This window comes from Sceloporus occidentalis, unplaced genomic scaffold (genome assembly GCF_023333645.1).
Source record: "Sceloporus occidentalis isolate IW3139 unplaced genomic scaffold, rSceOcc1.0.p SCAF_1, whole genome shotgun sequence".
Lineage (NCBI taxonomy): Eukaryota > Metazoa > Chordata > Lepidosauria > Squamata > Phrynosomatidae > Sceloporus > Sceloporus occidentalis.
In genome coordinates, this window is record NW_028316981.1 from 186,189,420 (window position 1) to 186,216,987 (window position 27,568).

The 27,568-nt window shown below is 44.5% G+C and overlaps 1 protein-coding gene across 7 annotated transcripts in view; it reads left to right on the forward strand.

Annotated features, from left to right (window-relative positions):
• PALM3 (paralemmin 3) overlaps nucleotides 1–19,952 on the forward strand; it is a 78,156-nt gene extending 58,204 nt beyond the window's left edge. For 6 of the 7 annotated variants that reach the window (XM_089486679.1, XM_089486667.1, XM_089486674.1 and 3 more), the window contains 6 exons: nucleotides 1,476–1,556; nucleotides 3,085–3,212; nucleotides 5,690–5,810; nucleotides 10,352–10,382; nucleotides 11,726–11,833; nucleotides 16,160–19,952. In XM_089486679.1, the coding sequence (XP_089342805.1) occupies nucleotides 1,476–1,556; nucleotides 3,085–3,212; nucleotides 5,690–5,810; nucleotides 10,352–10,382; nucleotides 11,726–11,833; nucleotides 16,160–18,597 (2,907 nt within the window). In that variant the 3' untranslated portion in view covers nucleotides 18,598–19,952. The remainder of the gene's footprint in view (nucleotides 1–1,475; nucleotides 1,557–3,084; nucleotides 3,213–5,689; nucleotides 5,811–10,351; nucleotides 10,383–11,725; nucleotides 11,834–16,159) is intronic. The other variant, XM_089486693.1, reaches the window with a different exon arrangement.
• Nucleotides 19,953–27,568: the final 7,616 nt, after the last annotated feature.

Below are 27,568 nucleotides of genomic sequence, written 5' to 3' on the forward strand. Positions count from 1 at the left end.
TTAAAGACCAGACTGTTTTCACACCAGGATACTCAAAGGATTCTCAAAGAGCCAGTGTGGCGTAGTGGTTTGAGTGTTGGACTAGGACTCTGGAGACCAGGGTTCAAATTCCGGCTTGACCATGTAAACCCATTGGGTGACCTTGGGCATGTCACATTCTCTCAGCCTCAGAGGATGATAATGGCAAATGCTCTCTGAAGAAACTTGCAAAAAAACCCCAACAACCTGGGATAGGTTTGCCTTAGGGTCGCCATAAGTCAGAAACAACTTGAAGGCAGGCAACAACAAGAATAGCAACAACATGAATTTATATTTATATTCAGGGGGTGGGAGCGAATGGCCCCTGTGGTCTCTTCCAACTCTATGATTCTGTTAGGTGGCATCCTCTCCTTTTCTTGAATGTCCTCCATTTTGCGGTGTTTTGTCCTCCTTTGCTGTGCAGAGGACATCTGGACACCCTGCTGAAATCTTTCTAGAAAATAAACAAAACAAATCTCTTTCTCAGATCTCTCATTGGAGTTTATCACACTGGGGCTAATTTCAGCATTAAAGAGAGATTAAAGTGCACTTAAAGCATCCCGCAAATGAGGAAATGGGGAGTAATTGCGTGAATTATTATCACACGCAATTGCGCAAGTGAAGTGATATCGGGAATGCACTGTCGCTGAAATCCCCAAAGTAAAAAGATATGTGTTAATGCTTCTTTGTGACCACTTTAACGGTGGCTTTTGTGCGACGTCGTGTGAAATTGTTTCGTGTAATTACGTGGGTTTTTGTGGGATAGTCATGGGATAACCTCCCAATCTCTTTCGTGTGTTAAACTCCATTGAAAAGATCCCAGATCCAATGGAAACCTATCAAAAAACCAACAACAAACCAAACCAAACCAAAACTCCCAAAACAAACCCAAACTGTCCTGGGGAAGAGTTAAAAGAGGGCAGGACCTTTGCAGCCAGGGGAGCTGCCTCCCCATGTCTTTCCTCCCCACCCCATAGTCTTTTGTTGCCTTTAAAAGGGCAAGAAGGGTTGGCACAGGGGCAGCTGGCACCCTGAGAAGGGCTTTGGGTGGGTGGGTGGCTTGGCATTTTAAAATGATATTATTTTAATTGGACTTTAATAGAGAAAAAGAAAAACCTGGGGAGAGGGAGAGTGCCAGCTGGGAACCACTGAAGGGAGGAGGAAGAGTTGGGGGGGGGGGAATAGGGAGAGGGGGAAAAGGGTGCCCAGCCAGCCAGCCAGACCCCTTGCCAGGTGGGCACACAAAGGAGTGGGGCAGGAAGAAAGGGGAAAGAAAGGTGCTAGCCAGGGATGAAGAAGGCTCCTTGAGGCTTGGAGCCAGGGCTGTCCTGGTGGTAGCCCACGTGGGCTCGGAACCGCCCTGCCCCTTTGTCTGCCCCACTGCAGGGCGGCTCCTCCTCTCCCCCCCCAACCTTTCTCCGGCCCCCTTGCCTTCCCTTGCCTTCCCTTTGCTGCAGGAGCGGCGCCGGCTGCAGGAGCAGATCTTGGCCACCCGCCGGGCGCTGGAGGAAGAGAGGCTGCGAGCCCAGCGCCTCAAGGTAAGGCAGGCGAGAGCATCCTTCCTCAACCCAGGGATGCAGGAATGGATGGACCACTAGGCAGGGATGGAGGCGGTGGCTCTGGGAAGCCTAGGGAGCCCAAGTGGGGGGCTGCGGGTGCCATAGGCGGTGGGCTCAGTGAGGAGGGGGGCCAGGTTGTGGGGCAGGGCATCTCTCCAGTCCCTGGGAAGGAGGAGGAAGGGGGGAGTGGCAGGGGGGTCAGGAGCACCAGGGTGCTTCATGCGCCCAGGTATGCTGCAGGCACAGCAGTTTCCTTCATACACACTGATATTCTTTATGCACACTGGTAGTCTTCATGCACACACTGGTATTGTTGTTTGTTAATTACTGTTGCCCCCTGAATCAATCTATGGAGACAGGTGGGTAAGAAATAATATTCATTCACACCAGCATTTTTCATGCACACCAGTTACCTTCATGCATACTAGTATTCCCCATGTGCACCGGTGTTCTTCATGCACACTGGTATTCTGTGCACACTGGTATTCTTCATGCACACTGGTATTCTTCTCCATGTGCACCAGTATTTTTCATGCACTCTGGTATTCTTCAGGCACACCGGTATTGTTGTTTGTTAATTATTGCTGCCTCCAACTCAATCTATGGGGAGAGGTGGGTAAGAAATAATGATAATAATAATTCATGCACACCAGTATTCATGCACACTAGTATTCCCATGTGCATTGGTATTTTTCAGGCACACCAGTATTCTCCATGCACGCTGGTATTCTCCATGTGTACCAGTATTTTCCATGCTCACCAGTATTTTCCATGCTCACCAGTATTCTTCATACACACTGGAGTTCTTCATGCACACTGGTATTGTTGCCTGTTAATTATTGTCGTCCCCTGCCTCAATCCATGGGGAGAGGTGGGTAAAGAAACAACAACAATAAGTTATTATTAGTAGTATTAGTAGTATTATTCATGCACACCTGTATTCTTCATGCACACCGATAGCACCCCCACACACACATGTGATAAGAAGCTCTGGGCTTCAGAAGGTGCCCCTTCCAATCCTGTAGAAATAACCCTGAGCTCTTATATGTGCCAATAATCTGGGGTCCCTGCTTGGGCACCTAAAAATCAAGGTGTGGGCATGGTAACTACTGATTTGGTGGCCCTTTGTGTGCAAATGCTTGGCTAGTGTGGATGGTGGGGGTGTGAGAGAGAGAGAGAGAGAAAAGAAGGGAGGGAAACTCTGCAAGCATTATGGTGGCGTATTTGCACTAGTGGGTGTGTTCCGGCATCTGCTTTCAGGCCACGTAGCTTTATGTGTAATGGGTATGTCTGCATGGTCAGGTGTGGGTGGCTACAGCTGAATGTGCCTAGGATTGAATGCTTGACCTGAGTGTCTGTGCATACACACACACGCATGCATGCATGCATGTCTGGCTGAAAGATGATTGTCTGGTCTTGATGCATTCTGACAGCCCACGTGTCTCCCCATCGCATGCCTGTCTGATCCAGGATAGCTGATACAGGAATTCTCTGTCTCTCCTCTCAGAGGAAATCCCTGCGTGATCGGTGGCTGATGGAGGGACTGTCCGCACCCACTGATGACAACGATCACGTGTCTTCTTCGGTTTGGGAGGCACAGAGTCGCATCCAAGAATTAGAAGAAGATCTGTCCAGGTGGGTGTGTCATAGGGATGGTGGGCTGGGGGTGAGCAAGCACTGAGAACAGCTCAGAGAGGTTTTCTGCTCACCACAGCAAGGCACGGAGTAACATCACTTTGTAGGTGAAGCAGAGTAGCTGTTTCAAGGGCAGCACAAAGACGCACAGCATTCAGAGGCAATTATTTGCCCATTCTGTGAATGGCTAAACGGTGATGATTTAAGGAGACTGATAATCTGCCTTCAGTTTCAGCCACCTCAGGAGTGTAACACTGAATGAATGCTCATAGTACAATTGACCTTAAAATAATGCTGCCTCTGACCTTCCTTTTCCAAGCCCCACTGCCCTCAGCTATCTGAAGCTGTCCTGCTCCTTAAAACAACTCCATCCTTTCCTCCTTTCCAGCTCCATATGCCTGGGACTGTCTCTCAGAATATCTCTGTGATGTTCCCACGTTCTTTACTTTGTTTAAATCAGTGCGACTCAAAGTGGTGGTCCTTGGACTGGTCCTGGTCTTTGAGCCATTGGCTGCCAGTTCCTAGTGCTTCCAGGAAAGAAAGAAATAATTATAGCCATTGGGCACAAATATGGTGCTGGTCCTTGGCATGTTGAAAAAAACAATTGATGGTTCCCTATTTCAGATAGCTTGAGGTATACTGCTTTAAATCTCTTTTCAAAACGAATCTTTTGGAAGGACCTTCCACATTATCCATTCCTCATGTCTTAGTGGAATCTTCCCCAGCCTGGTGTCCTACAATGGTTTGGAGTTATGAGAAGTGTAGTTGAATGTTTGGGGGAAAGGATAGGGGCACACACTTGTCATTCCATCCTAGTGTATTTAGCATACATAGAAGTAAATATGTGTGATGCACATTCTTCCCTGCCTCCAATTCCTTCTTTCTCTCCTGTGCCAAATTTTAGATTGCAAAACCGTCAGGCTGAGATTTGTTCTCTTTACCCTGATGGTGATGTATAAATAATAACAAGAACAAGAACAAGGTGCTATTCTGGTTGGAGCCACAGATAGAAGCTGATGATGGCACCGAGGTCCCCAGAGGACACTGAGAAGGGCTGTTTGGCTGGCATGTTGCATTTCCCCTCCTGCCTCTGTGACTCTCCTTTCCGGAAGAGAAGAAGATGCTTTAGACTAAAAAAGAAAAAGCCATGACAAAGAAGCCTGAAACCACTGCCTGGCTTGAGGGAGCTGAAGTGAAGGAGGATGGGGATTGGGGGAGTGGAACTGAATGATGAATCAGCAATGCTCCTGAGGATTAAATCGCCCTCTCTTAGCAGCAGCCCAGAGGGAGTGCAAAAAGGGAAACTAAATGGGGTTCAGGGAGGACAGGAGAGGCTCCTGGTGTCATCTGTAACTCTGTTTCACCTACAAAGTGATGTTACTCTGTGCCAAACTGAGGGTCTTTACAAAAACACACACACAGAGTTGCTTGAGTTTCTTCCTCATTTTTCTTCAACCCAAAAGTTTTTCAGAGCAACTTCCAAATCAATAAACAGGAGGAAGTTGCTGACATAAGAGTTACAGTCTAAGAAGACATAACACAAAAGGAGAAATGGACGGGGTGAGAAAAGAAAAACTAGAAGACTTGGGCACCAACTCTTAATATTATATACATTTTGGAATCATCGCTTAATGTAACCAGATGTTGTTGGTCTTTTCATGACTGGCTGGCAAGGAAAAACCTGAAAAAGAGGAGGAACCATCTAGCCTCCCAGTTAGGTGGATAGTGTACTTGTGGTTCCTGTATTATCTTCTATGTTAAGCCTGTTGGAATGGCTGTGAAATCATAGTTGAACCAGAAGTAAAGCCAGACAGAGCTGGCTTCCCAACAGAGCTGATGCTGGCCTAGATTTCTTCCTCTGCTACAACCTGGATTTGTCCAAGTGAAGAATGTCAGATAACAATTCCTGGTCGCAGTTCAGGTGTTCGCAGTTCAGGTGTTCAGCACAGAATATCATTTTAAAAACTGTAAGACCAATTGATCCTAGAAAAGGATGTTTGTGCCTGCAAGTCACCTATCGACTTGTGGCGACCACATGAATTTCATAGGGTTTTCTTAGGCAAGGAATAATCTGGTGGTTTTGCCAGTTCCTTCCTCTGAAATGTAGCCTACACCAGGTATTCATTGGTGGTCTCATATGCAACTGTTAACCAGGGCTAGCCCTGCTTAGCTTCCAAGATCAGACAGGATCTGGTGCCTTTAGGGTATTTAGGTCCCACCAGCTGTGGATGATCAGAACATACTTCAGAAGCAGCATTGGATAGAACCAATCTAGAAGCTAGTCAGGGAGAAAATAATGGTAGCAAAGTCCATTAGTCTCCTGAGAAGCTTTGATTAGTGTCTCTGTGTCTCAGTAAGGATGTAGGCCTTGAATTTTGACCACCATGTGCTTCAGGATGCTTTGCTTTTCATTAGTTGACAGTCTGCCAAGGGCTTGGAACATTGTTCATAATGGCTGTCTCTTTCTGTCTCTGAAGTCTCCAATCTCAGATGCAGCAGCTGGATAATCCAGAGCTTCACTTAAGACGCCAGCAGCCAGAGGAGTCTGTGGAAGCGATGAAGGAGTTGAAGCAGTCATCACTGGATGGCACTGGGGAGGTATAAACCGACCAACTGTTACTCCCTGTACCAGCAGGATTTTTGAGCTAGTATAGCATTGACTTTCTGAAACCACTAGGTAGGGAAAATAGCAAAATACCTCACCAAACTACAGTCCCAGGATTTCATAGGGTGGAGCCATGACAGTTAAAGTGGTGTCAATCTGCTTTATTTCTGCAGTGTGGCAATAATCTGATTCTTTAGGATCAAAGCCTGGCTCTGCAAAACACAAAGAGATCCATTCTAGACCAGATCCCTTCCCCCCACCAGGAAATGGAGGATCCACTCCTAGAGCCAGCACTGTCCTTGTTAACTGTTGACTCTTTTGGATATGATCCCAAAGGTTTGCACATACTTTCTCTAAGGAACAGCATTTATTTAGCCAATGACTATACCCTTTCTATCTTTCTACTGACATACAAAGAATAAGTAACCTGAGCCTCACATATTTAAGGCCCACATCTCCCATCATCCCTAGCCAGCATAGCCAGTAGTAGGGAATGCTGGCAATTGCCAGAGTTACGATCCCTCCCTTATGAGGTCTTCCTTGGGCACCACTGTTGGCAAGTAGATAAGGTCAGAGTTTCAGCAGGAATGTACTTATTTCTAAGTCACTATTAGTGGTGAAATATTGATTCTTAACATTCGCCCTCCATTACTGCATGTAGGAGTTTGACCAATTGACTGAGTTTAACTGATTTTATTTTGTTTGCTGTTTTATTGTTTGAAATATTCTCCGCTAATCTATCTGATAGTTTATAGAGTTAGTTGATAGGGAGTTAGCTGATTTCCCAGTCTTTATATATTTTACTGTTGTCTGATAGTTTTGTTAGAATGATAGCCGTAGGGATATACAGTATCTTTACTACATAGGCAGAAGACTTTACTGGGTAAGAGACCTGATATGATTATATGTATAGAGTCCCCCCCCCCCCAAATCCATCTGTATAAATCATAATTTGGGGTCAAAAAAGGCCCATTAAAAACACTGAGCAGCTTGATCAGCTTCTGTGGAACCGCTATGGTTAGCTCTGACTAGTTAGCCTTGCCTTTATATCACCAGGCAGAGAATAGGAAAGAATATTTAATCTTCTTTTTAAAAAAATTAAAAATAATATTTTAAATTCAGACACACCCATGTGGATATTTCTCCCACAGCATTCCTAGCCTTTTGTGTCCATGTTCTTTCTTTTCTCAATTATAATAGAATTACCAACATATTTGTAAGATTTAGGCTCTAGATCTTGGATCATTCTTCCGGTAGTTTAGAATCTAAAAAGACTCACGTGGTGCATCGACACTATAAAAATAATGCAGTTTGACACCACCTTAACTGCAATGGCTGCATCCTACAGAAACCTGGGATTTGTAGTTTTGTGAGGCATTGGCATTCTGGCAGAAAATGCCAAAGGCCTTGTAAAACTACAAACCCCAGGCCTCCATAGGATGGAGCTACAGCACTTAAAGTGGTGCCCAGCTGCATTATTTCTACAAGGTAGATGCCCCCTTGGTTTAGCATTTGATAGAAAGTTTCAAAGGAAGGCAGGATTTCAGTTTTGGTAAAGGTTCAGGACTGTGGGTATAGCAGTTATTCTGGATGTACTTATGCTGAGAAGCTTTTCTAGATTTTTCAGTATCAATATTGGATATCCTGATTATCTTATTGGTAAAAAAAAGCATCAATGCAAAATGGATTTTGTTTTTAAACAGAATTTTGGTATCTTCCAAGTTGATATGAACAATATGCACAGCTGATTAGCTCAGTTCACTGGAGTATGCAAAGCAGCCACAAGTGCTTTTATACCTTTTTATGGCTTCAGCCACAAAGAAAGGAAGTCGCACTCAACTGAGGAGGGCTTACTTTGAGTAAACCTGCTTAACATCAGGCTGACAAGGTCACTAACTACACTAACTTAAGAACAGTCCTACTAGGTGCCTGTGAGAAAAAGCAACTTAGGTAGAATTGACTGCCATTCCTTTGTCTCAGGCTAACAGCCACTCCCAAATGAGAAATCCAGCTGGCCAGTGAGTCAGTCCTTGCTCTGCTCCCCTCCCTGATTCTATCAATTCTGTTGTGATAAAGGAGCCTCAGGAAAGCCAGAACTGGGAAAAGTTACATTTTAAGATTGTAATTCCCAGAATCTTATAGCCTGAATTAAGCAGCACTAAATGCTTAGGCCAACTCACTTATGGCTGTGGAGCAAATATTGTCAGATGGCTTCAGATGTAATGTTTCAGAAGAAAAGTAAGGAGGCTCTATTGGAGAGTGAAGAAAACATTTCCCCTGCTTAAAAAAATTAGGAGAACCAGTATAACGTAGTGATTTGAACATCATACAGCTCTGGAGACCAGGGTTTAATTCCCTGCTCAGCCATGAAACCCACTGGCTGACCTTGAGCAAGTCACTCTCTTTCAGCCTCAGGCAGGCAGTGGTGAACCTCTTCTGAACAAATCTTGCCAAGAAAAGCCCATGATAGTTTCACCTTAGGGTTGGCATAAGTCTGTAATGACCAAAAGCAAAGATATTAGGCAGGATGATATGGCCTGAAGAGAAAATGATGAACCATTTATGATGGATGCGTGGAAGAAACTTAGATTTTTAAAAGAGCATACTATTGACTGGGGAGGCTATGCAGATGAAGGTGAAAAGGAGGCAGGAATGTAGATTAGGCAAAGGACTTTGGCAGACATTTCCTCAAAGTGTCAACAGAAAGATTAGCACCTCTGAAACAGTGGTTAACAAAGATATGCTTGTCACAGGCTATGGGGTGTATGGGTCAGGTTTGTCTGTTTGTACTATGAAATGAGCTGGTTCATGGTGTAATGCAGGGGTGGAGAACCTTTGTTTTTGTTGAGGGCGGGTCATACACAGCTGGGTGTGACTGGGCCAGACCGAAATAAGAGCAAGACCATCTCTTTTCTTTCTGCAAAGCCTCCTGCCTGCACCTCTCTTCTATCCTCCCCACCCAGCAGGCTGGCAGCCAGGTGACAAGTTGTTCTTGCCAGGGGTTTGTAACTCTGACTTGCAGAAGCTTTTTGAAATTAGGCCAAGGTCCAAAGGTTGTTGCTCCTAGTGCAGTAGGCTGTAGCTTGGATTTAGTTGCAGGGATGCCTGAACTCAGATCCTCATTAGCCACTATGTGACGAGAAGGCTTAGAATCATAGAGTTGGAAGAGACCACAAGGGCCATCCAGTCCAACCTCCTTCTGCCATGCAGAGAATCATAGTCAAAGCATCCTCAACAGATGGCCATCCAGCCTCTGTTTAAAGACCTCCAAGAAGGGAGACTCTACTGCCCTCCAAAGGAGTGTGTTCCACTGTTGACCAGCTCTTACTGTCAGAAAGTTCTTCCTAATGTTGAGGTGGAATCTCTTTCCCTGGAGCTTGCAGCCATTGTTCTGTGTTCTAGTCTCTGGAGCAGCAGAAACAATCTCGCTCCATCCTCAGTGTGACACCCCTGAGAACTTGACAGTCTCAGAGTGAGGTCAGGGGTAATGTTTAAATAGAAGCTGCAGCAGGTTGTGGTATGAAATTGGCTTTAAAAGTGAAAAATTCAGTCTGGGTCCAGCAACAAACTACTACCCAGCCAGAAGAATAATAAAAACTCTAGGAAAACTTCATTATATTCACTGATCCCCCCTCCCCAATTTCTTATGCAAAAGCCACACACCATAAATAAAATATTACATTGTTGTTGTGCATTCTCAAGTTATGGGTTGGACTGGATGGCCCTTGTGGTCTATTCCAACTCTATGATTCTATTTGCGACCTATGGCGACCCTAAGGCATATCTATCACAGAGTTTTCTTAGTAAGGTTTGTTCAGAAGTTCAGAAAGTTTGGGGCCACAAAAAGGACCTTGGAGGCTTGGTGTGGCCCATAGGCTGCATGTATTTTCAACCCTGGTGTTGATCTTAAAAATACTGTAAAAGCTGAATTCACATACATGCACACATCATATAAATAAAATAAAGAAATGATATGATTAAGTCAGCTGTCCCTCTTGACCCTTCATCTGTATTTCAGGAGGACCCCTTGCTTTTTAAACTGATTGCTGCTGTTATTATTTTAACAAAGCACACTTAACATACTTATCCATATCTTATTCTTAAAAAGGAAGCATTTTAAAAGCCACTGCAAAACTGTTCTGTGAAATAGAGATGGGATGTATGGGTCATGTTCTGGGGGCTGGGCAACCTGTATTGTCCATACCTGGCTTTTGCTGCATGTCTTCTTCTCCACCTGAAGACTTTGGTTTTGGGGAAGGAAAAGCCTTGTTTGCACTGATCATGGTACCAGTACTTCCAAGCTGGCCTCAATACTCTACAAACATTACTTCTGTCTTCACCATGAGTCTAGCTTAGTTTGCAGAATTTTGAAAATAACGGAAGCCCATTTAGGCCACCCTAAAGTCTTATTTTGAGGAATGGCATGATATAAATAAGATGAATAAAGAATAATTTGGAAGTGAATAAACAGATTTGGTTCACTTGTGATCTCTTTGAAGATTGTTGCCATAAAGTTTTTCTCTTTTGTTCTCAGGCTTCTCTAACATCTTCACCTTCTCCTGATGGTAAGTGTTTATCTGTCACGTATGCTAAGATAGATCTTTTCTGGACTGCCTTATCACAGTGGGATTGCTCAGCCGGGAAATTCTTGTGCACAAACTCGATTGAAACACACAGCAATCACACCTTTGTGCAAAAGTGTGGTCTTCTCTTCTGAGTGAGTCCACTGTGCTTCTGTGTTCTCTCCATGACTCATGAAATCCCAGTCCCATCTTGCCTACAGCTACAGCTTTTGCTCAACCCTCTGCTTTACCCAGTTTCCAGCCAGGTGTGATACAATAACTCTAAAACATGTTCCAGCAACTGTGGCAGGTGCAGGGGCCAATTTCCCACCTCTGCAGAGGCCGCAATGTATCATTTTTGGTTGCAGAATCAGCCGGACATCACAACTTGAAGCGGCTTCCAGTTGAGACTTTCCGGATCTGTTGTAGATTTACATAGCAGGGATCTGCTTGTGGGGGATTCCAGAATTAGATCTGATGCTCCTGGAGGATTCCAGGACTGCTGTGTATTTCACGTTTAAAAAATGCCCATTAAAAAAGTAAAAACATTGCAGGGGGGCTGAGGCTTTGGATGGCCTGCGGAAAGCATGAAAGTACAAAAAAGGGCCCTGAAGTCTGCTTAGCGCCAATGAGCCAAAGAGTTCCCAAGGTGCTCTCCTCAGGTGTTTTTGTAACTTACTACTGCATACGTATATCAGAACTTTCACACATGCCCAGCTGAAAATGTCTTCCTGTAAAAGGACTCTGAGGGTTGGAGGTACTTGCATTGAATACTCTGACTCATGTTTGTTCTAAGGAACAACAGGTGAGGAAAGCTGGACTTTTATATATAGTACCTCTTAACTTGCTGATACAGCCTTGTAGGGCATTCAGATAAAAACATAATCATGGGACTTTCCAGTCTGGTTCAGCTGTGTTTCTCTTTTACCTTCTGTGATGAAGGTGTTGGAGAACTGGCCAACTAAGCAACCTTTATCCCACCTTCAGCCATTATTCAGCCCATCCCAACATGGTATCTCCATTTTTCTTCGCCTCCTTCATTTAACTAAACAGCTTACATTGCCCTTAATCCATTCCTTGACCCATATCACTAAACTCACCTCTTTCCTGCCCCTTTCTTTAATTTCTAGTGACACCAGAGCTCTATTGAGATCAAGATTCCCCCCCCCCCATGCTAAACCAACCCACAGTTGTGTATTATGGCCTGGAGGGGTTGCTTTTCAACTTTCTTGTTTTGGGCATCACAAATAGGGTGCATCAGCAGAACACTTATTTAGCCCTTGGATTTAGGACCCTGAATGGGCCTGGCAACTCTTTCTGAATCTGACTTAATGAATTCCTTACAGGGAGAAGTAGCCTTGGGTCCAGACTTGAGTTGGCTCCTGTCCCACCCAAGAGAGCTGTGAGGACAGCTGCCAAAGAGAAACTGCAAAATGGAGACATGTCAGGAGATGGTGGGTACTAGCAAGAGACAAGGTCTACTGTTAAGTAAGGGAACAGGCCAGGTGCTCAGATGGAGCCCTAACCAAGGTCTGTGGCTGAAGCGTCTGCTATCCAGTAGAAGCAAGAGGGCAAAGGGCAAAAGTAGGCCTGTGTCCATTCTTCCACAGATGTAGACCTTGGAGAGAAATGGCAGAGAAGCTGACATCCTGAAAATCTCATCTTTCATTGAAAAGTAAATGTCTTAACTGAGAAGTAGGTCTCTGGACTTTTTGGCTGCAAATATTGGCTTAAAGTGTGAGAGGGCAGCCTTCCTTGTGGGACCGCAGGTACTGGAGAGCAGGAAAAGTGATAATTCTCTTGGTAAGCTATGATAGGACCCTGTATCGCTTACAGGATATTTGGAAGGAAAAGCAATATAGAAATATCTTGGGTGGGGGGAATACTTTTGTCCCACTCCATAACTGACAAAAACAGAATTAATGACTAATACGCTGTTTGCTTGTTAACATTTATACCCCATCTTTCCTCCAGTGAGCTCAGTGTGGCATACATGGCATTTTTACTCCCCATTTTATTTTCATAGCAAATCCATGACATCTTTCACACTGAGAGAGAGTGGCTGGTCCAAGACCTACCAGTGGTTTTATGACTCAGTGGAGATTTGAACCTGGCTCTCCCTAGTCTTACATTATCCAATACACTAACCATGAGACCACACTGGTTCAGAGAGGATTCACTCCAGATTGAGATCCAAAATAGGGATGGCAGGAAAGACTTTTTGACTGTGATCTCATGAGACATGGCCAGGCATAGCTCTCTGCAGACTACTGGGTGAACTCTTAAAATACCCATCTCTTAACATGAGTGATCCTGATGCACTGAAAAGTGCCATGGAGGATTCCAGAGGTCAAACTCTGGTTCTTTCTAAGAAAAAGGCTGCTGGCGTTCACTCTGCTGTATGTGGGTGCCCTCAGTGCAACTGGCCAAGACCAGTACTGTGTACCCTCCAGTGTTTCACAAATGAAAACTAGGACTTACATATCCAAGAGATCAAAAGAGCACAGAAATTAGGAGGTGCTGCAGCTGTTTACTTTGGCCTGTTACAGACTGCCAAAATAAAGCTGCTTCGTGTCTCTTTGGAGGTATGCTATTTAAATGATGCATGGGTTCTAAGAGTCCGGAGGTCGCGCCAAAGCCACACTCCATTCCTAAGCACCGGAGTGCAGCTTTGGTGCAGCTTCCGGATTCTTAGGATGCATGCATCATTTAAATAGCATACCTCCAAAGAGACACGAAGCAGCTTTATTTTGGCAGTCTGTAACAGGCCATAGTCAGAGTGTACAGGAAAGACAAAATTCTGCCTTCTCCTCTCCTCTCTCACAATGAGTAAATTAAACTCAAATTATTTTTGCACTTTGAATTCATTTTGTAGCAGTTGAATAAACCAGGAACAAAGAGGGACAATGAGAGGATGAGAGAGAAACTTGGACATTTAAAAAGCAGCTGGAAAAGGACTAAAGAGGATTAAATAAGACTGTCCTTGTCAAACAGGAACAGTTGGAGGATATGGTACTACAGCCTGTAGTTCCAACAGTTGTCAGTGGCACAAGAGATCGCATAGGATTAGAATTGATCTTGTTGTTGTTGTTGTTGTTGTTGTTATTCATTTATTTATATAGCACCATTGATGTACAAGTAAAACAACAAAAAAGTGGGTCCACATACATACACCGGGGGGGGGGGGGGGGAGGAAGGAATAATAAATATATAAAACTATATAAGATAATGGTAAAACAAATTACCCAGATAAAATACAAAAATACAGTATAATATAAAGCAAACTAACACATGCATATAATTAAAACAGACAACATATAAAGCAATATTAAACTAAAATTCCAAAAGCTTTGAAAAATAAATTTTTAACTGAAAGTTATATGTAACAAGGGGAGTGCAGTCTACAAATGTTCAGGGAGGCAATTCCAAGAGTAGGGAGCACCAAGTGAAAAAGAATGAAGCTGAACCAAGGAAAAGCAAACCCTTGGATGAATGAGAAGCCTAGAGTTCCTAGAACATAGAGCTTGAGCAGGGTGCTAAAAAGAAATAAGGGCTGAACATTAAGGGGCAACTAGGTTGTATAGGGCTTTGAATATTAAAACAAGGAGCTTGTATTGAATCCTAGAAGGAATGGGTAATGAATGAAGAGATATTAAAAGTAGGGTAACATGATCAAAACAATGGTCCAAAAAGATAATCTTAGCAGCAGAATGTTGAATGGAAACCAGAGGACTAAGATGAGATAATGGAAGACCAGTCAAAATAATATTACAGTAATCAAGATGGGAATGACCAAGACATGAACTAATGTCTTAGCAGAGAAAGCAGGAGGGAAAAGTCTGGTTTTGGCAAAGTTATAAAGAGAGAAAAAAATATGATACGACTTTGCTACTGCCTCAGTGTGAGGAACAAAAGACAAGAATGAAGAAGAAAGCCAAAACTACATGTTACTTCACAGGAAAAAATGGGAACATTATTAACAGTGATGGAGGAATGTATGTTGTAAAAAAGGTTTTGGAGGAAAAATAAGTAGTTTTGTCTTTGCCATGTTAGGTTTTAGGCAATGATGAAGCATCCATGCGGAGATAGTTGAAAGACTTGCTGTAATACAGTGTCAGAAGAGAGTTCTGGAATGGAAAACACAACTGAGCATCATCGACATAAAGATGCTATGGAACCATATGAACTGATAAGATTACCCAAATATAGTATATAACGAGAAACTAACAAAGGACCCAGAACAGTTGAAAACTGAACCAGTAACCTCTATATCATGAAGTGAATCCAACAACAGAACATGATCAAGTGTGGCAAAGACTGTACAGAGATCAAGGAGGATAAGTACAGACTTGGCCTGAAGAGGATCACTTGAGATATTTGTAAGAGCTGTTTCTGCAGAGTGCAAAAGGCAAAACCCAAATTGAAAGGGATGTGCTACAGAAATAAAAGAAAGAAAGTCAAGGCAACAGACATAAACAGCATATTTCAAAACTTTTGAGAGTAAAGGTAACAGTGAAACAAAGTGATAATTAGAAAAAAAACGATCAAGTGAAGGCTTCTGTAAGTTTTAGACTCCTCTAAAATTGGAAACTCTAGCATTGTTCATCATTGTGGGTAGTTGTCTAGGTTCAGGCTGCTTGAGTGAAATATCAGATTCTACTCTGCACATGCTTTATTTCCCAATAGCCAATGTGGTATAGTGGTTTAAGCTTTGGACTACCACTCTGGAGACCAAATTTCCAGATGATCTTGGGCAATTCGCACTCTCTCAGCCTCAGAGGAAAGCAAAGGCAACCCTCCCTCTGAACAAATCTTGCCAAGAAAGCCCCGTGATAGGTTCACATTAGAGTTGCCATAGGTGAAGGCACACAACAACAACAGCACTGAAAAACCAGGATCCAGCAGTGTGCATTGGCATCTGTTATCTGTAGATAACCTTGCGAGTTGCTGTGCCTCACACTGTGTTTTGATTCAGGTAAATGGAAGGCAATGCAACCAACCAACCAACCATTCTTCATGTCATGTTGCAATGCATTATTTCTTCTGCTGATGCCTAAAAAAATGCTGAATGGCTGTCCCTGACAGCTTTCCATATAATCTGTGAGTTCCTCACAGCAGCTTCTCAGAGGGTTCTTCCTCACTGACAAGATCAACAATGGTAGTAGAGCTTTCCTAAAAGGCAGGGTGAGATGAATTTGTTATGTAGAGTGATGATAAGAGGCCTACCCAGAATTCTGATTGTGTATGCTAGAATGCTACCCAGAATTTTCTGTAATGGGGTGAGGAAACTTATTTCTCTACAAGGGTCACATTCCTTCTGGTGTAATCTGTCAAGGATGACTGCTGGGGGTGTGGGGGCAATAAAGCAGAAACCACTGCTAGGTGAAGCCAGACCCAAAACTAGGTGGGGCAACAACATTTTATCCTATTTTTCTCTTCCTGATACCGCCCTTTCTCTATCTCTGAGTAAGGTAACTGGATGAAATATATTTGCTACAGGAATACCATAAAAGCTGTAATTATATTAAATGTGTTTTATCTTTGTTCCCAATCTGGCATGATAAAGTAATTATAGATTTTCTGAAACAGAGAGTTATTTTTTAAAGAAGTATAGTCACGTTGACAACTTTGTTTCAGACTGGTATACAGCCAACATAGGCTTGTGGTGCAGGTATGTGCAAACAGCAGTGAATGGAGACCAGATGTTTTGTTTTGTTAAAGAAAGTTCAGATATCCAGGGACTTAAGTGTTTGACATAATGTTATTTTTCTTCTCCAAAGGTGTGTTTGGCAGCGAATCCAGCCCTGAAAAGGTGAATGACAAGGTGAATCCTGTGGTTGTCGAACGTGGAGAGCTTCAGTCTCATCAGGAAAGTCTGGAAGCTGTTGCTGCCACAAAGCCAACGCTGCAGAGCTCAAATCCCATTGACGCTCCTCCCAGCCACCACAGAAAGCTGGCTGTGGAGGAGATGGTTATCCGTGACCATTTGGGGCAGGAAGTGGGCAGCATGGATGCTGTTGGGCAGAAACAGAGCTCTATCACAAAGGAAGAAGAGTGTGAGGAGCATACTCCTTTGAGGAATGGGTGTGAGGAGGGGAGTGGGATGGCCCCTCCTTACAGTGGCGCAGGTCAAGAGACAACCCCAGGTGCTTCAGGAAGCCAACTGGATGGTGAGCTTGGAAGACGGGATGGCCCAGAGGGGGAGTCCCCGACGTCACAGGATGAACATCAGCAAATTTCCTCCAAGCCCCTTCAGCATGAGACCAGCTGCCTTGATTCCTCTAAACAGCAGGCGGGTGGAGAACTGGGCAAAGAGACAGCTCAAATGGGAGCAGAGCAGAAAGTACTGCCAGGACAGGGTGCCAACAAAGCGGAGCCTGCCCAAGACACAGTAGCTACTGATGTTCTGGCAACAGAATCAATAACATCAGGGCAAGCAACTGAAGAGAACAAGGAGGGGCTGCAAGAGTCTCATAAAACAGAGATCACAGTGCTGGGGCAAGGAGGTGAGAGACCAGAGAATTTGCAAGGTCCACCCAAAGAGGCACTGTTTCCAGACCAGACCCTTCCTGTGCATGAAGTCTTGGAAGAGACCATATTGTCATCATCTCCAACAGAACAGATTTCACTGGCCATTCAGAAACCAGGTCCATCTCTGCAAGAGACAGAGGGATCCCTTCTAGACCAGACCCCTTCTTCTCATCAGGAAATGGAGGGTCCCTTCCTAGAGCCAGTAGTTTTGTCATTGCTGAATCAGAGTCCCTCAGTTTTTGTGAACCAGAATCGTCCTTTGCAAGAAAGTGAGATATCTCTTCTCACTCAGATCTCATCCTCAGTGCAGGAACCTGTTTTAGATCCAAACCCATCATCTCTGCAGGACTCTTTTTCCTCTCCTTCAGAACAGAAGCCATCCTCATTACAAGGCATGGCCACTTCTTTGCAGGAAGCTAAACACTCCTCATTGGACCAGATCCCATCCCCTCTGCATGAAACTAATGCAAAATGCCTGGATCAGATCCCAAGCTCTTTACAAAGCACTTCTGTGCCAGATCAGACCCTGCCACCTCCTTCAGACCAGCTCACATCCCTGCCAGAAGAGATTACTTCCTCTTTGCATGAAATTGAGAAATCTTCACAGATATCCTCAACTTCAGAGGGTCAGGAATTTTCTGTGATGGAGGCTAAAGGGTCTTTTCCAGACATAACCTCCTCTTTGCCTGATCCACTTTCTTCTCTGCCTGATCAGGTCAATTCTCTTCAAGATACCCAAGGGATGACTTTGGAAGAGATTTCGGTAGAACTTCAGAACCAAGTACCAACACCACCAGCGGCTCAGATTCCTTCTCTGCCAGAGGCTGACAGTATTCCTCAAGGCCAGGCCCCATCCTCCAAGGGTGAAGATGAACATTTGGTTCCCAAAGAGACTCCAGTCCCTGGGCCAGACCAGGTCCTGCCAGTTCAGCAGGACCAGGAAAACCAATTTCTGGAGGCAAAGACCCTTTCTTCTTTGCCAGAGATTGGTGGGTCTTTTACAGAGGAGTCTGTGGAGCCTCTGCCAAGTCAGACTTCACCCAGTCTCCCTGAAGGCAGAACGCCACCTCCCAGGGAGGCCCAGACAATGCTTGTGGAGCAGATGCCAACCTCGGCTCAGGGCCAGCCCCCTTCTCCTGTAGAAGCAACACAGATCCTGTCGGAAAAGGAGGTCGCCCCATCTGCTGTGGAAGGAATGCCTGCACTGCCTGACCAAGCCCCATCCTCCTGTCAAGTCCCAAATGCAATTCTGCAAGATACAGCAAACGTTCCAGATGTTTTGCTCTCATCCAGCCAAGAGCATGCCCAATCCCTCTTGGGCAAGGCGGCCATTGTGGCAAACCAGGAACTGAAAGAAGGTGGTGATGCCAGCTTGGCCTCAACAACCACAGAAGAGACTCCAGAAGTCCTGGGAAACCTGCATGCTGAGCAGCAGCCCCTGCTCAACAAGACAAACACCTCTGTAGCCCCTCCACAGATTCCTGTAGGAGACCAGAAACAACCCAAGACAGGGATCCTAAAGCCCCAGGCAGCCCTAAGTCAAGAGACCCCAACCTACACCACCTCCTCTGCCAACACTGCCTCTTCCTGCCAGCTCCAGTCCACTGGGTCCCGCCAAGAGGAAGGCCAAGACCAGGGCCAGAGCAGGCGCAAGCAGAAGTCATGCCAGTGCTGTTCAGTCATGTGAGCCCCGGGCGCTTTTGCCCAGCTGAGATACCCTCCTCCTTCTACCCCTCAGGAACAGGAGTAGTTGATCTGGTCCCAGCAGCAGGCTCAGGAACTGGTAACTTGCCCTGCCAGTAGTCTAATGTAGGCATAACATATCCACACACATGAGCACACACAACACACAAAATCCAAATCTTTTGGTTCCTTGGAGGGATAGAGTTGCTGGTTTGGAGCTTGGCCCCTGGAGGGTTTGTCAGGTCACAGGCAGAGCAGTGGGTATGACTCCCTCCCTCTTCCTATCCCACAGCTCAACCTGCCCCTGCTCCTCTGGAGGTGGTGACAGGGAGAGACAGCAATGCAGTGTCCTCACTTTGGAGAAGTCCCTGCATGTCTTGAGTGTCCATATTCACGCATGCACATTGACACATGGGTACTCTTCACACACATGCCTCAGCACCTTGTCATTGTGGGACTGCATTTCCTTTCACAGACCTACTCAAACTGAATCCTGTGACCTCACTGCCTGAACCCTTCACGTATCCCTCATGAGGACGCATTCCACCCCCTTCAGTGTGCATGGATTCTCAGTGCACATTTAGAATGCACATATTTGTGGACAGGTGTTAAAACATGCATGTGCAAATACAGATGTACAGTCCTATGTTTGCTCTCACTGGCTTGCACCGCAGCAATTTACTGCTATATGCTATTACACAAGTCCATGCTCCCACATAATTTGTAGATAACTGTCACAGAGCTGGGCACAAATGCTACACACATGCATGCAGCATTCTTGACATCTTTACCCTTTACATGTGCTTGAATCCCTTGGCCAACATGGCATGACTTCCCACAGTAGTATAGACACGTTCCAGACATGGAACAAAACCTTCTTTCCTTTGGTACCAACTCCTGCACCTCTGCTGAGATGGCCCAGCCGCGTATGATGGATCTAGATCAGCACTACAACACCATGAGCAAAAGAGGACTCCCTGCCAGTTGGCAGTGTGCTGGAAGAGACTTTGGACCAGGCACTGCTGGAGCCCTCTCTCCTGACTATGACCTCCCAGCCAAGGCCTCCTCTGGGGCAGATGGACTGCTCTCCCTCACAAGGCCAAAGGGAGCGACCTTTTCCTGACTGATCTCTCCATTCCTGTAACAACCACAGGGCTGGTGCTGTGCCTGTCAGGGCACAAAGACCCCCCAGCCCTCTATAACCTCCCTTTCCCATGACTCTTTATTCTATGCACTTTGTTTGAATTCCAATTAGTATATAACCTTGTTTAGGGCCCCCACCAAAGCCAGTAAGAGCCTTTTACATGTCAGTTCCTGGGCAGATACAGAGAGATTCTCAATTAAAGTCAGATTCAATGACCAACTGTGATCTGCGACTGTGCTTGTGGGCAGGAAGTAAGCTGTAGGCACTGGAGTTGGAAAAGGGCTGTTTAGCAGATCTTTGGGTGATCATCAGTGTCTTTCCAGAACCGACACCATGAAAAGCCACAGCTGGAGAATCAACATGGTCCACACAACAGGCTAGTGGAAGGGGGCTTTGGAATCCTTCTCTGCCCTGGGAAAGAGGCTGAATTGGAAAAGTTCCTTTTTGAACCACAACTCACAGAATCTTCCTGGGAATTCTGGAAACTGTAGTCCAAAAGAAAAAGAAAAAAGGTGGTGGGGCAGGGGACTTCTCAAAACTTTAGATGGAAGAGGCAGCTAAGAATTGCTTTACTGGCAGCCTTTCTCCAGTGAGGGGATTGTCCTCAATAACAATTGAGGGCATTTAGCATTTATATTATGCTTTTGAAATGCTGCAAGTGTTTTACATATGCTATCTTGGTAATCCTTGCAGCAAGGATGGCCCTCCATATGTTTGACTGCAGCTCTCATCATGCTTTATTAGTTGCATATGCTATAATACATACCCCCCCCCCAACAAAATTGGTTTTGCTTTGTCTCAAGTTACTTGAGTCAAGCACCACAGAAGCATTCAGGAGAGCATGCCTGACTGTGCCACTCTTACCAAGTCTTTGGGCCCCCTGCTCCTATAGTTTGACCACCTATATAGAGCTTTGAATAGCATTCTTCTTTTCTACTCATCTTGATATTCCCCAACTGTACATACAATAATGGGTGAGTTGGTGGTGCTGTAGTGGTAAAATCTGGGAGTACATGAACTTACCAAATAGCCCCAGTAGCCATACAGCCAAGGCACATACAAGAATGTAGACATGATCCATAGTGATGAACTAGTGCTAATGATTTTCATCTTCACCAAGGAGTGGATCGTATGTGAAACAAGTGAGTGTTATTTGCATTTTGAAGACCAAGGCACCCCCAACATACTTTTCCTAACAACAGGTTTGGGTCACAACAACCTACTGTCACTAGTAAAGCCCATTCTCTCCCTAAGCTTATGCTAAATCTAGTGAGAGAACTGCAGCTAAGCTTTTGTGGTGATCCCAAAGTGAACCCCTGCTGTGAGTCTGGGAAGAATTTGTGTGGTATTAAGAGAAAATGTGTAGGAAGCAGAGGTGGGCCGCAGTACACAACTCCGTGGAAAGTTCTACTCAAAGACTCATCAAAATAGATGGAGACTGAACAGCAAAGGAAGATGTAGTGGTCTTCCCCTCCATCTCAGTGGGGCATGTACAGAGAAAGGAACAGAAACTTTCTCTGAAGATGCCAGCCACAGATGCTGGCGAAATGTCAGGAATAAACTTTTCTAGAACATGGCCACATAGCCTGAAAAACCCACAAATAACAAACAGAAACTTTAACCAGAATCTATGCTTGCCCCAGTACAGTATGTCTAACGGGAGTCAGTCAATTGGATTCCTCGGAAGGAGAGCATCTAGCATCAAATTCTCAGACAGGCACAGATAGAGCTAACGAGGTAATTTGACAACTGAGATGTGAAACTGATCAGGCCAAGCCTTTGTTCAGTGCCCAGTGAAGCAGAGAGAGCACACAGGCTTGCCAATTCTGCAATGCCAGCAACTGATTTTCTTTTTGCTGAGATAGAGAGGCTCTCATCTCATGGACAAAAGAGAGGAAGTGACTTGTCTCTGTTTAGCACTGCTGGGAAAAGTGACTCCAGTTGTGCCAGATCTCATTCTTCTTGAATAAACTCACCTGGTTTCCAGCACCATTCATTCTTGCCCACTTATTAAACACTGGTCCCACTGTGAAACAATATGAAAGCAGCCACTTTGTATACCACTTTCATTTTTTCCCCATCAGCGTCCTGCTTTATTTTTTAGGAGTTGACTTGAAGACCTTTAGATATTGTTGGGCTACAACTCCCATCATCCCTCACATTGGTGAGGCTGGATAGGGCTGGTGGGACTTGCATTTTGAATGCCACACACAGTCCCAGCCTGCTCAGAGTTGAGGTTGCTAATAAATACATGCAGTGGTTGTTTAAATGGCTGCCTTAGAGCTTTAGGGGCAAAGTATACGATATGCAGTATCAGTTCCACATACATAGAACAGAGTTGCTTTAGTAGTAATTTATTCTGCCATGGGGTTTCTGGCAACTGGAGTTTGGGCCTGGAGGAAGGGGAAACTGACAAATTCATAATAGGATATACTCAGTCACCAATTAATACTTCGACCTGGCAAGTGTTGCCACCAGTGTAAAGAATTTATAGGTATTGTGGTACCCACAAGAGACTTTGGATTTAACTCAGTCCTGACAAACTAGGCTCTCTGCATCAAGTCTTTTGTGTTTACTGCCACAAACTTTGGTGTATGGGCAAAAACATACAAACGTCTTGTGAGGTTTTTGCACATAGAAGATAGAGATGTGTGTGTGCTAGACGGGGAACACCGGTGTTGGAATTTAAGGATTTTCCTCTGCAAGTAAGGAACCAAAGAGGATGCAAAGGAATCCTGTAGCACCTTTGAGACTAACTGTGATAGAACTTGTAGCATTAGCTTTTATAGACCTGGCCTACTTTCTCAGATGGATGGAGTGAGGTTGTTGCCCCAAAAAGCAAGAGGCTTGGAAAAACCTCACCAGCAATGATAATGTCTCCTTTGAAATGTTGAGGAATAGTAAATCTGATGGAGTCATGTAAGAAAGAGGTGGGTAACTTCTTCTAAGAACTTTGATGCCAATTTATACCAAGAACAACTGCAACAGAACTCCAATTTCAAAAAATTAAGAGGTTTTTATTTAGAACTGTGCAAACATTCACATCCATACAATAGCAAAGCCATGCATATAAGATTAACCAAAAGCAGGCCTAGAAGGAGGCCTTGCCCAGAGACCTTTGGAGAGACAGGTGGAGCTGGGTAGCTTTGACAACCACAACCTCAGCCACCTCCAGATTCCAGACAAATTGCTAAACTCAAAAGCAGCCTGTTGTCATCACAGATACAGAGGGCTAGTCTGAAGGAAATGAATTTAAAGGGCAAGCAGCCCACACAACATGAGGTTAAGAGATTCTGCCTGTAACACTCTCCTTAACTGTGAAAAGAGGAACTCCTATCCCTCGTGTGTGATATATGTATGTGTTCCTGACATAGTGCTTAACTCTTGGAGCCCCAACCATGATAGACTTCAAAGTTAGGGAGAGATTCTTAGGGCAAGCCAGCCCTTGCTGTCTTTCCGATTGGGAAGGGGCAGCTGCCAGATGGAGACCAAGGTGTTGTTCCCACTGATGCCTGAATTAGTTCCTCAGTGCCCCGGAATTGTTTCCACTGCGATTTGATTCAATATCGAATTATATCGTATAATTTGAATTAGACGCCTATAAACCGGTTTAAAAAAATAGTAGGTTATAGTGTGGGTTATTTTTGAAAGTGGGGTACAATTCGCTGTATCCGAATGGGAACGAAAGGGTGTCTGATTCGGGAACCTGGAGATGGGATGAGCAGCGCTCAAGGGGCTGGCCTGGGGGTGTCACCCTCTTTGTCCTCTTTCAGCATCGCCAGCACCATTTTCTTCAATTTGCATAGACTTTCCCCCGGTGGATTGCAACCTCTCCTCTGCTCCTCATTCATAGACTGATGTGTGAGGAGACCCATTGAACACCATTTTAAACTATTAGGGCCCATACAGACAGGCCAAAATAAAGCTGCTTTGGGTCACTTTGGAGGTATGCTATTTAAATGATGCATGCGTCCTAAGAGTCCGGAAGCCACACCAAAGCCACGCTCCAGTCCTTAGGACTGGAGCGTGGCTTTGGTGCAGCTTCTGGACTCTTAGTACTCATGCATCATTTAAGCAGCATACCTCCAAAGTGACCCGAAGCAGCTTTATTTTGGCCTGTCTGTACGGGGCCTTATTTTTTCTTTTTTCACCTCTGCCTGAATGCCTGAGCAGCAGATGGGCTTTGCAGGACATCCCTGCTTGATCGCCCCCCAGAGAGCCCAGGGAGCAGTGGGGGAGGCAAAGGGATTTTTGGAAAGGAGGCTCCTTCCAGAGGAACTATGGGATGGGCTTTGCAGGACATGCCTGCTTGATCGCCCTCCAAACAGCCCAAGGAGCAATGGGGGAGGCAAACCGATTTGGGGGAATGGAGAGCCTGGACACCCAGGGATCTGAGGGAGGGGAGATTGAGCCTTCTCTTCTCTCTTCCCCAAAGATTCTCTCCCCAATAATGAAGCCTGCTGCCTTCTCCTCCTTGATACGATTTGCCAAGCCTCCTTCTAGTCTGGAGAGACACAACAGAAGAGCCTTGGATGCAGCCAATTTTCATTGGCTGCCCTAAAAATAAAAAAACCCTAGACTTGTGACGTCTGAAGCCTACGCGCTTGATTGACAGCTTGTTGACACAAATGGGAATGGGGAGCAAGTTAATCCGCTTTAAAATAAAGCAATTTAAAATAAATGGAAATGAAAACAGGGTCTAAATGAATTGAGGTAATTTGCCCCTTTTGGTAATGGAAACGATGGAAAAAATTTGAATTATTCCCGGAACATAATCCGAATCAGAATCGCGCCAATATAATCTGTTTTATCTGCCAAGTGGGAACACTCCCAAAGAGACAAACATGGGAATAGATTCCAGCCCCAAAAGTAGCCCTGGCAACTCCTCACAAAAAGGCTTGCAATCACACATATACACAGCCTACTGAGGTTCCTTGCAAATTTTCCTTACATCTGCATCTCCTAAACTGGTTTGTTGACTTCGTGAGTAAAGAAAGTGCCTGCATTCACCACCAATTGTTACCTAAAAAGGCAGGAGGCTTGGTAAAACCTCACCAGCAATGCCAATGTCTCCTATGAAATGTTGGGGAATATCAACTCAAAATTGGAAACATACAAGAGGTGGCTAACTTATCCTAAGATCTTTGACACTCAGTTTTTCCTACAAGATAACTCTAGTTTCAAAGAGCTTTTTATTTGGGACTGTGCAAAGATGCACATTCAGACACGCACAAGAGCAAAGCCGCACATATAAGATCCACCCAATGCTATAAAAAAAGAGGTTTGGAAAGTTTGGATGGGAGAATGGGAGAATAATAAGCAGTCCGGCAGAGGGATGTCCATAGAAAAACACTGCTGATTCAAGGAAGGAAGTGTCAATAAGCAACAAACTTGGAGAAAAATATTAAAAATCTTCAGCTAGCATCCAGAAGCATCTGCTAAAAAAAATAAAAATGAACATTGGAAATTAGGGAGCTACCCCAGGGTTCACACAGGAAAATTTTAACTTAAAAGAAAGCTTGAGGCTTGGACAAGCCAAGAGTCTCTCAGAGGAAGAAGAGGAGGACAAAGAAAAGATGCTGGAAATGCTGGAGGCTCAGCTTTCAGTTGAGGAAACACCCCAAAAGTGAACCAAGCCTGCATTTGGGGAGGCTTTTACACCCTGCTAGGGCATGTATGCAGGCTGCCACAAAGTGATGGGAAGAAGTTTTAATGCTTTCCTGGGCCTCATTCCCACTACCTTTTAATCTGGATCACAAATTGGTTTGAACTGGTTTAAATGACCGTGGTTCACACTTGAACCAAATTGCTAAACCTAAAGCTAAACGTTGTTGTTGTTGTTACAGTCAGCCCTTCTTATACACAGATTTTTTATCCACGGATTCAAACATCCATGGTTTGAAAATGTTCCTAAAAAGTATAAATTTCAACTATTAAACCTTGATTTTCCATTTGTTATAAGGCACACCATTTTGCTGTGCCATTATATTTAATGGGACTTGAGCATCCACGGACCTTGTTATCCATGGGGGATCTTGGCACCAAACCCCAGCAGATAACAAGGGTCTAATGTATTATTAAAGTGTCTTATTTTGGGGGAAACATGGCAAGTCTTTTTTTTTTTGGACTATGGCCCTAAGAGTCCCTCTCTGGATACAGCAAGACCCTATGTACTTCTCCCTCTTAGCAACAGCCCTATTTATCTTCTCCAGCCTTTGCTGTGATTGGCTGGATCAGCTCTCTTCTTATTGGTTGTTACTATGCTGGCTCATCTCTGTCATCATCCCATTGGCTGATGACAGCTGGCTCGTGCCTGCCTGTTGCTACTAGCCTAGCCCAGTATGCCTTTTCTCTACAGCAGGTGGGTGGGGGATTGAATGAATGGAGGAGGGGATTTTAGGAAATCCCGGAACTAAGAGGCTATAGAGGTATTTGAGAGAAGAGTCCTAGGATCAAAAAAGTCCTAGAACTAAATGCTCTGTCAAAAATGAATCCCCACGCAGAAGTATGAAGACTCTATACAACATCCTTGCTAGTACAGGATGGTGCTCAGATTGTACAACTTGGATGCGAGACTCAATGTTATAGGGCTTCAGCTTCCATCAGTCCTAGCCAACAAAGCCAATGGCCAGGCATGATGGAAGTTATAATCAGCAGCAACTAGGAGGAGACAGGTTCCCAATCAGGTCACAAGTTGAACATGAGTCAACAGTGCGATGCAGCAGCTAACAAGGCCAATGCAATTCTAGGCTGCATCAATAAAAGTATAGTGTCTAGATCAAGGGGAGTAATAGTACCACTTTATTCTGCTCTGGTCAGGCCCCACCTGGAACATTGTGTCCAGTTCTGGGCACCACAATTCAAAAAGGATGTGGAGAAACTGGAGCATGTCCAAAGGAGGGCGACTAAAATGGTGAAGGGTCTGGAAACCATGAATCCCTATGTGGAACAACTTCTGTTTGAAGACCTCCAAAGAAGACTCCACCACTCTCTGAGGGAGTGTGTTCCACTGTCGAACAGCCCTTACTGCCAGGAAGTTCCTCCTAATGTTGAGGTGGAATCTCTTTTCCTGCAGCTTGCATCCATTGCTCCGGGTCCTAGTCTCTGGAGCAGCAGAAAACAAGCTTGCTCCCTCCTCAATATGACATCCCTTCAAATATTTAAACAGGGCTATCATATCACTTCTTAACCTTCTTTTCTCCAGGCTAAACATCCCCAGCTCCCTAAGTCGTTCCTCATAGGGCATGGTCTCCAGACCCTTCACCATTTTAGTCGCCCTCCTTTTTAATCTTATTTAATAATTTTGAATAAAATATATATTTCTTTCCTGTAGGTGCATATACTACCGGAATAAGAGTTTTTTATTCTGCATTTGAATCATAAGCCCGACATAGTGTCCCTTTGTGTCATCTTCAGCTACAAATTTTGAATTTATATACAGAGCTACCCCTGTTTTTCTTTTTTCTGCAGCTGAAGCAAAACATTGTCCAAGTTTTATATTATTAAGGTATCCTAAGTCTTCCTTTTGTTTGTGAGTTTCTTGAATACAATATATCTCACATTTTTGTTGTTTTAAATAATGAAAGTTTTCCCCCTTTTTATTATTCTATTTATTCCCTTCACATTCCACCTTTCCCTTTTTATTTTAGGTCTGACAAAGGTCCAAAATATATTTCAGAAATGATCCAGTTTTAAACCGCATTAACTGCCCTGGCTCAATGCTAGGGAATTCTGGGAACTGTCGTTTTGTGATAAATTTAGCCTTCTCTGTCTGAGAGAGTACTGGAGACACAATAAACTACCATTTAGCAATGAGCCAGGCCAGTTAAAG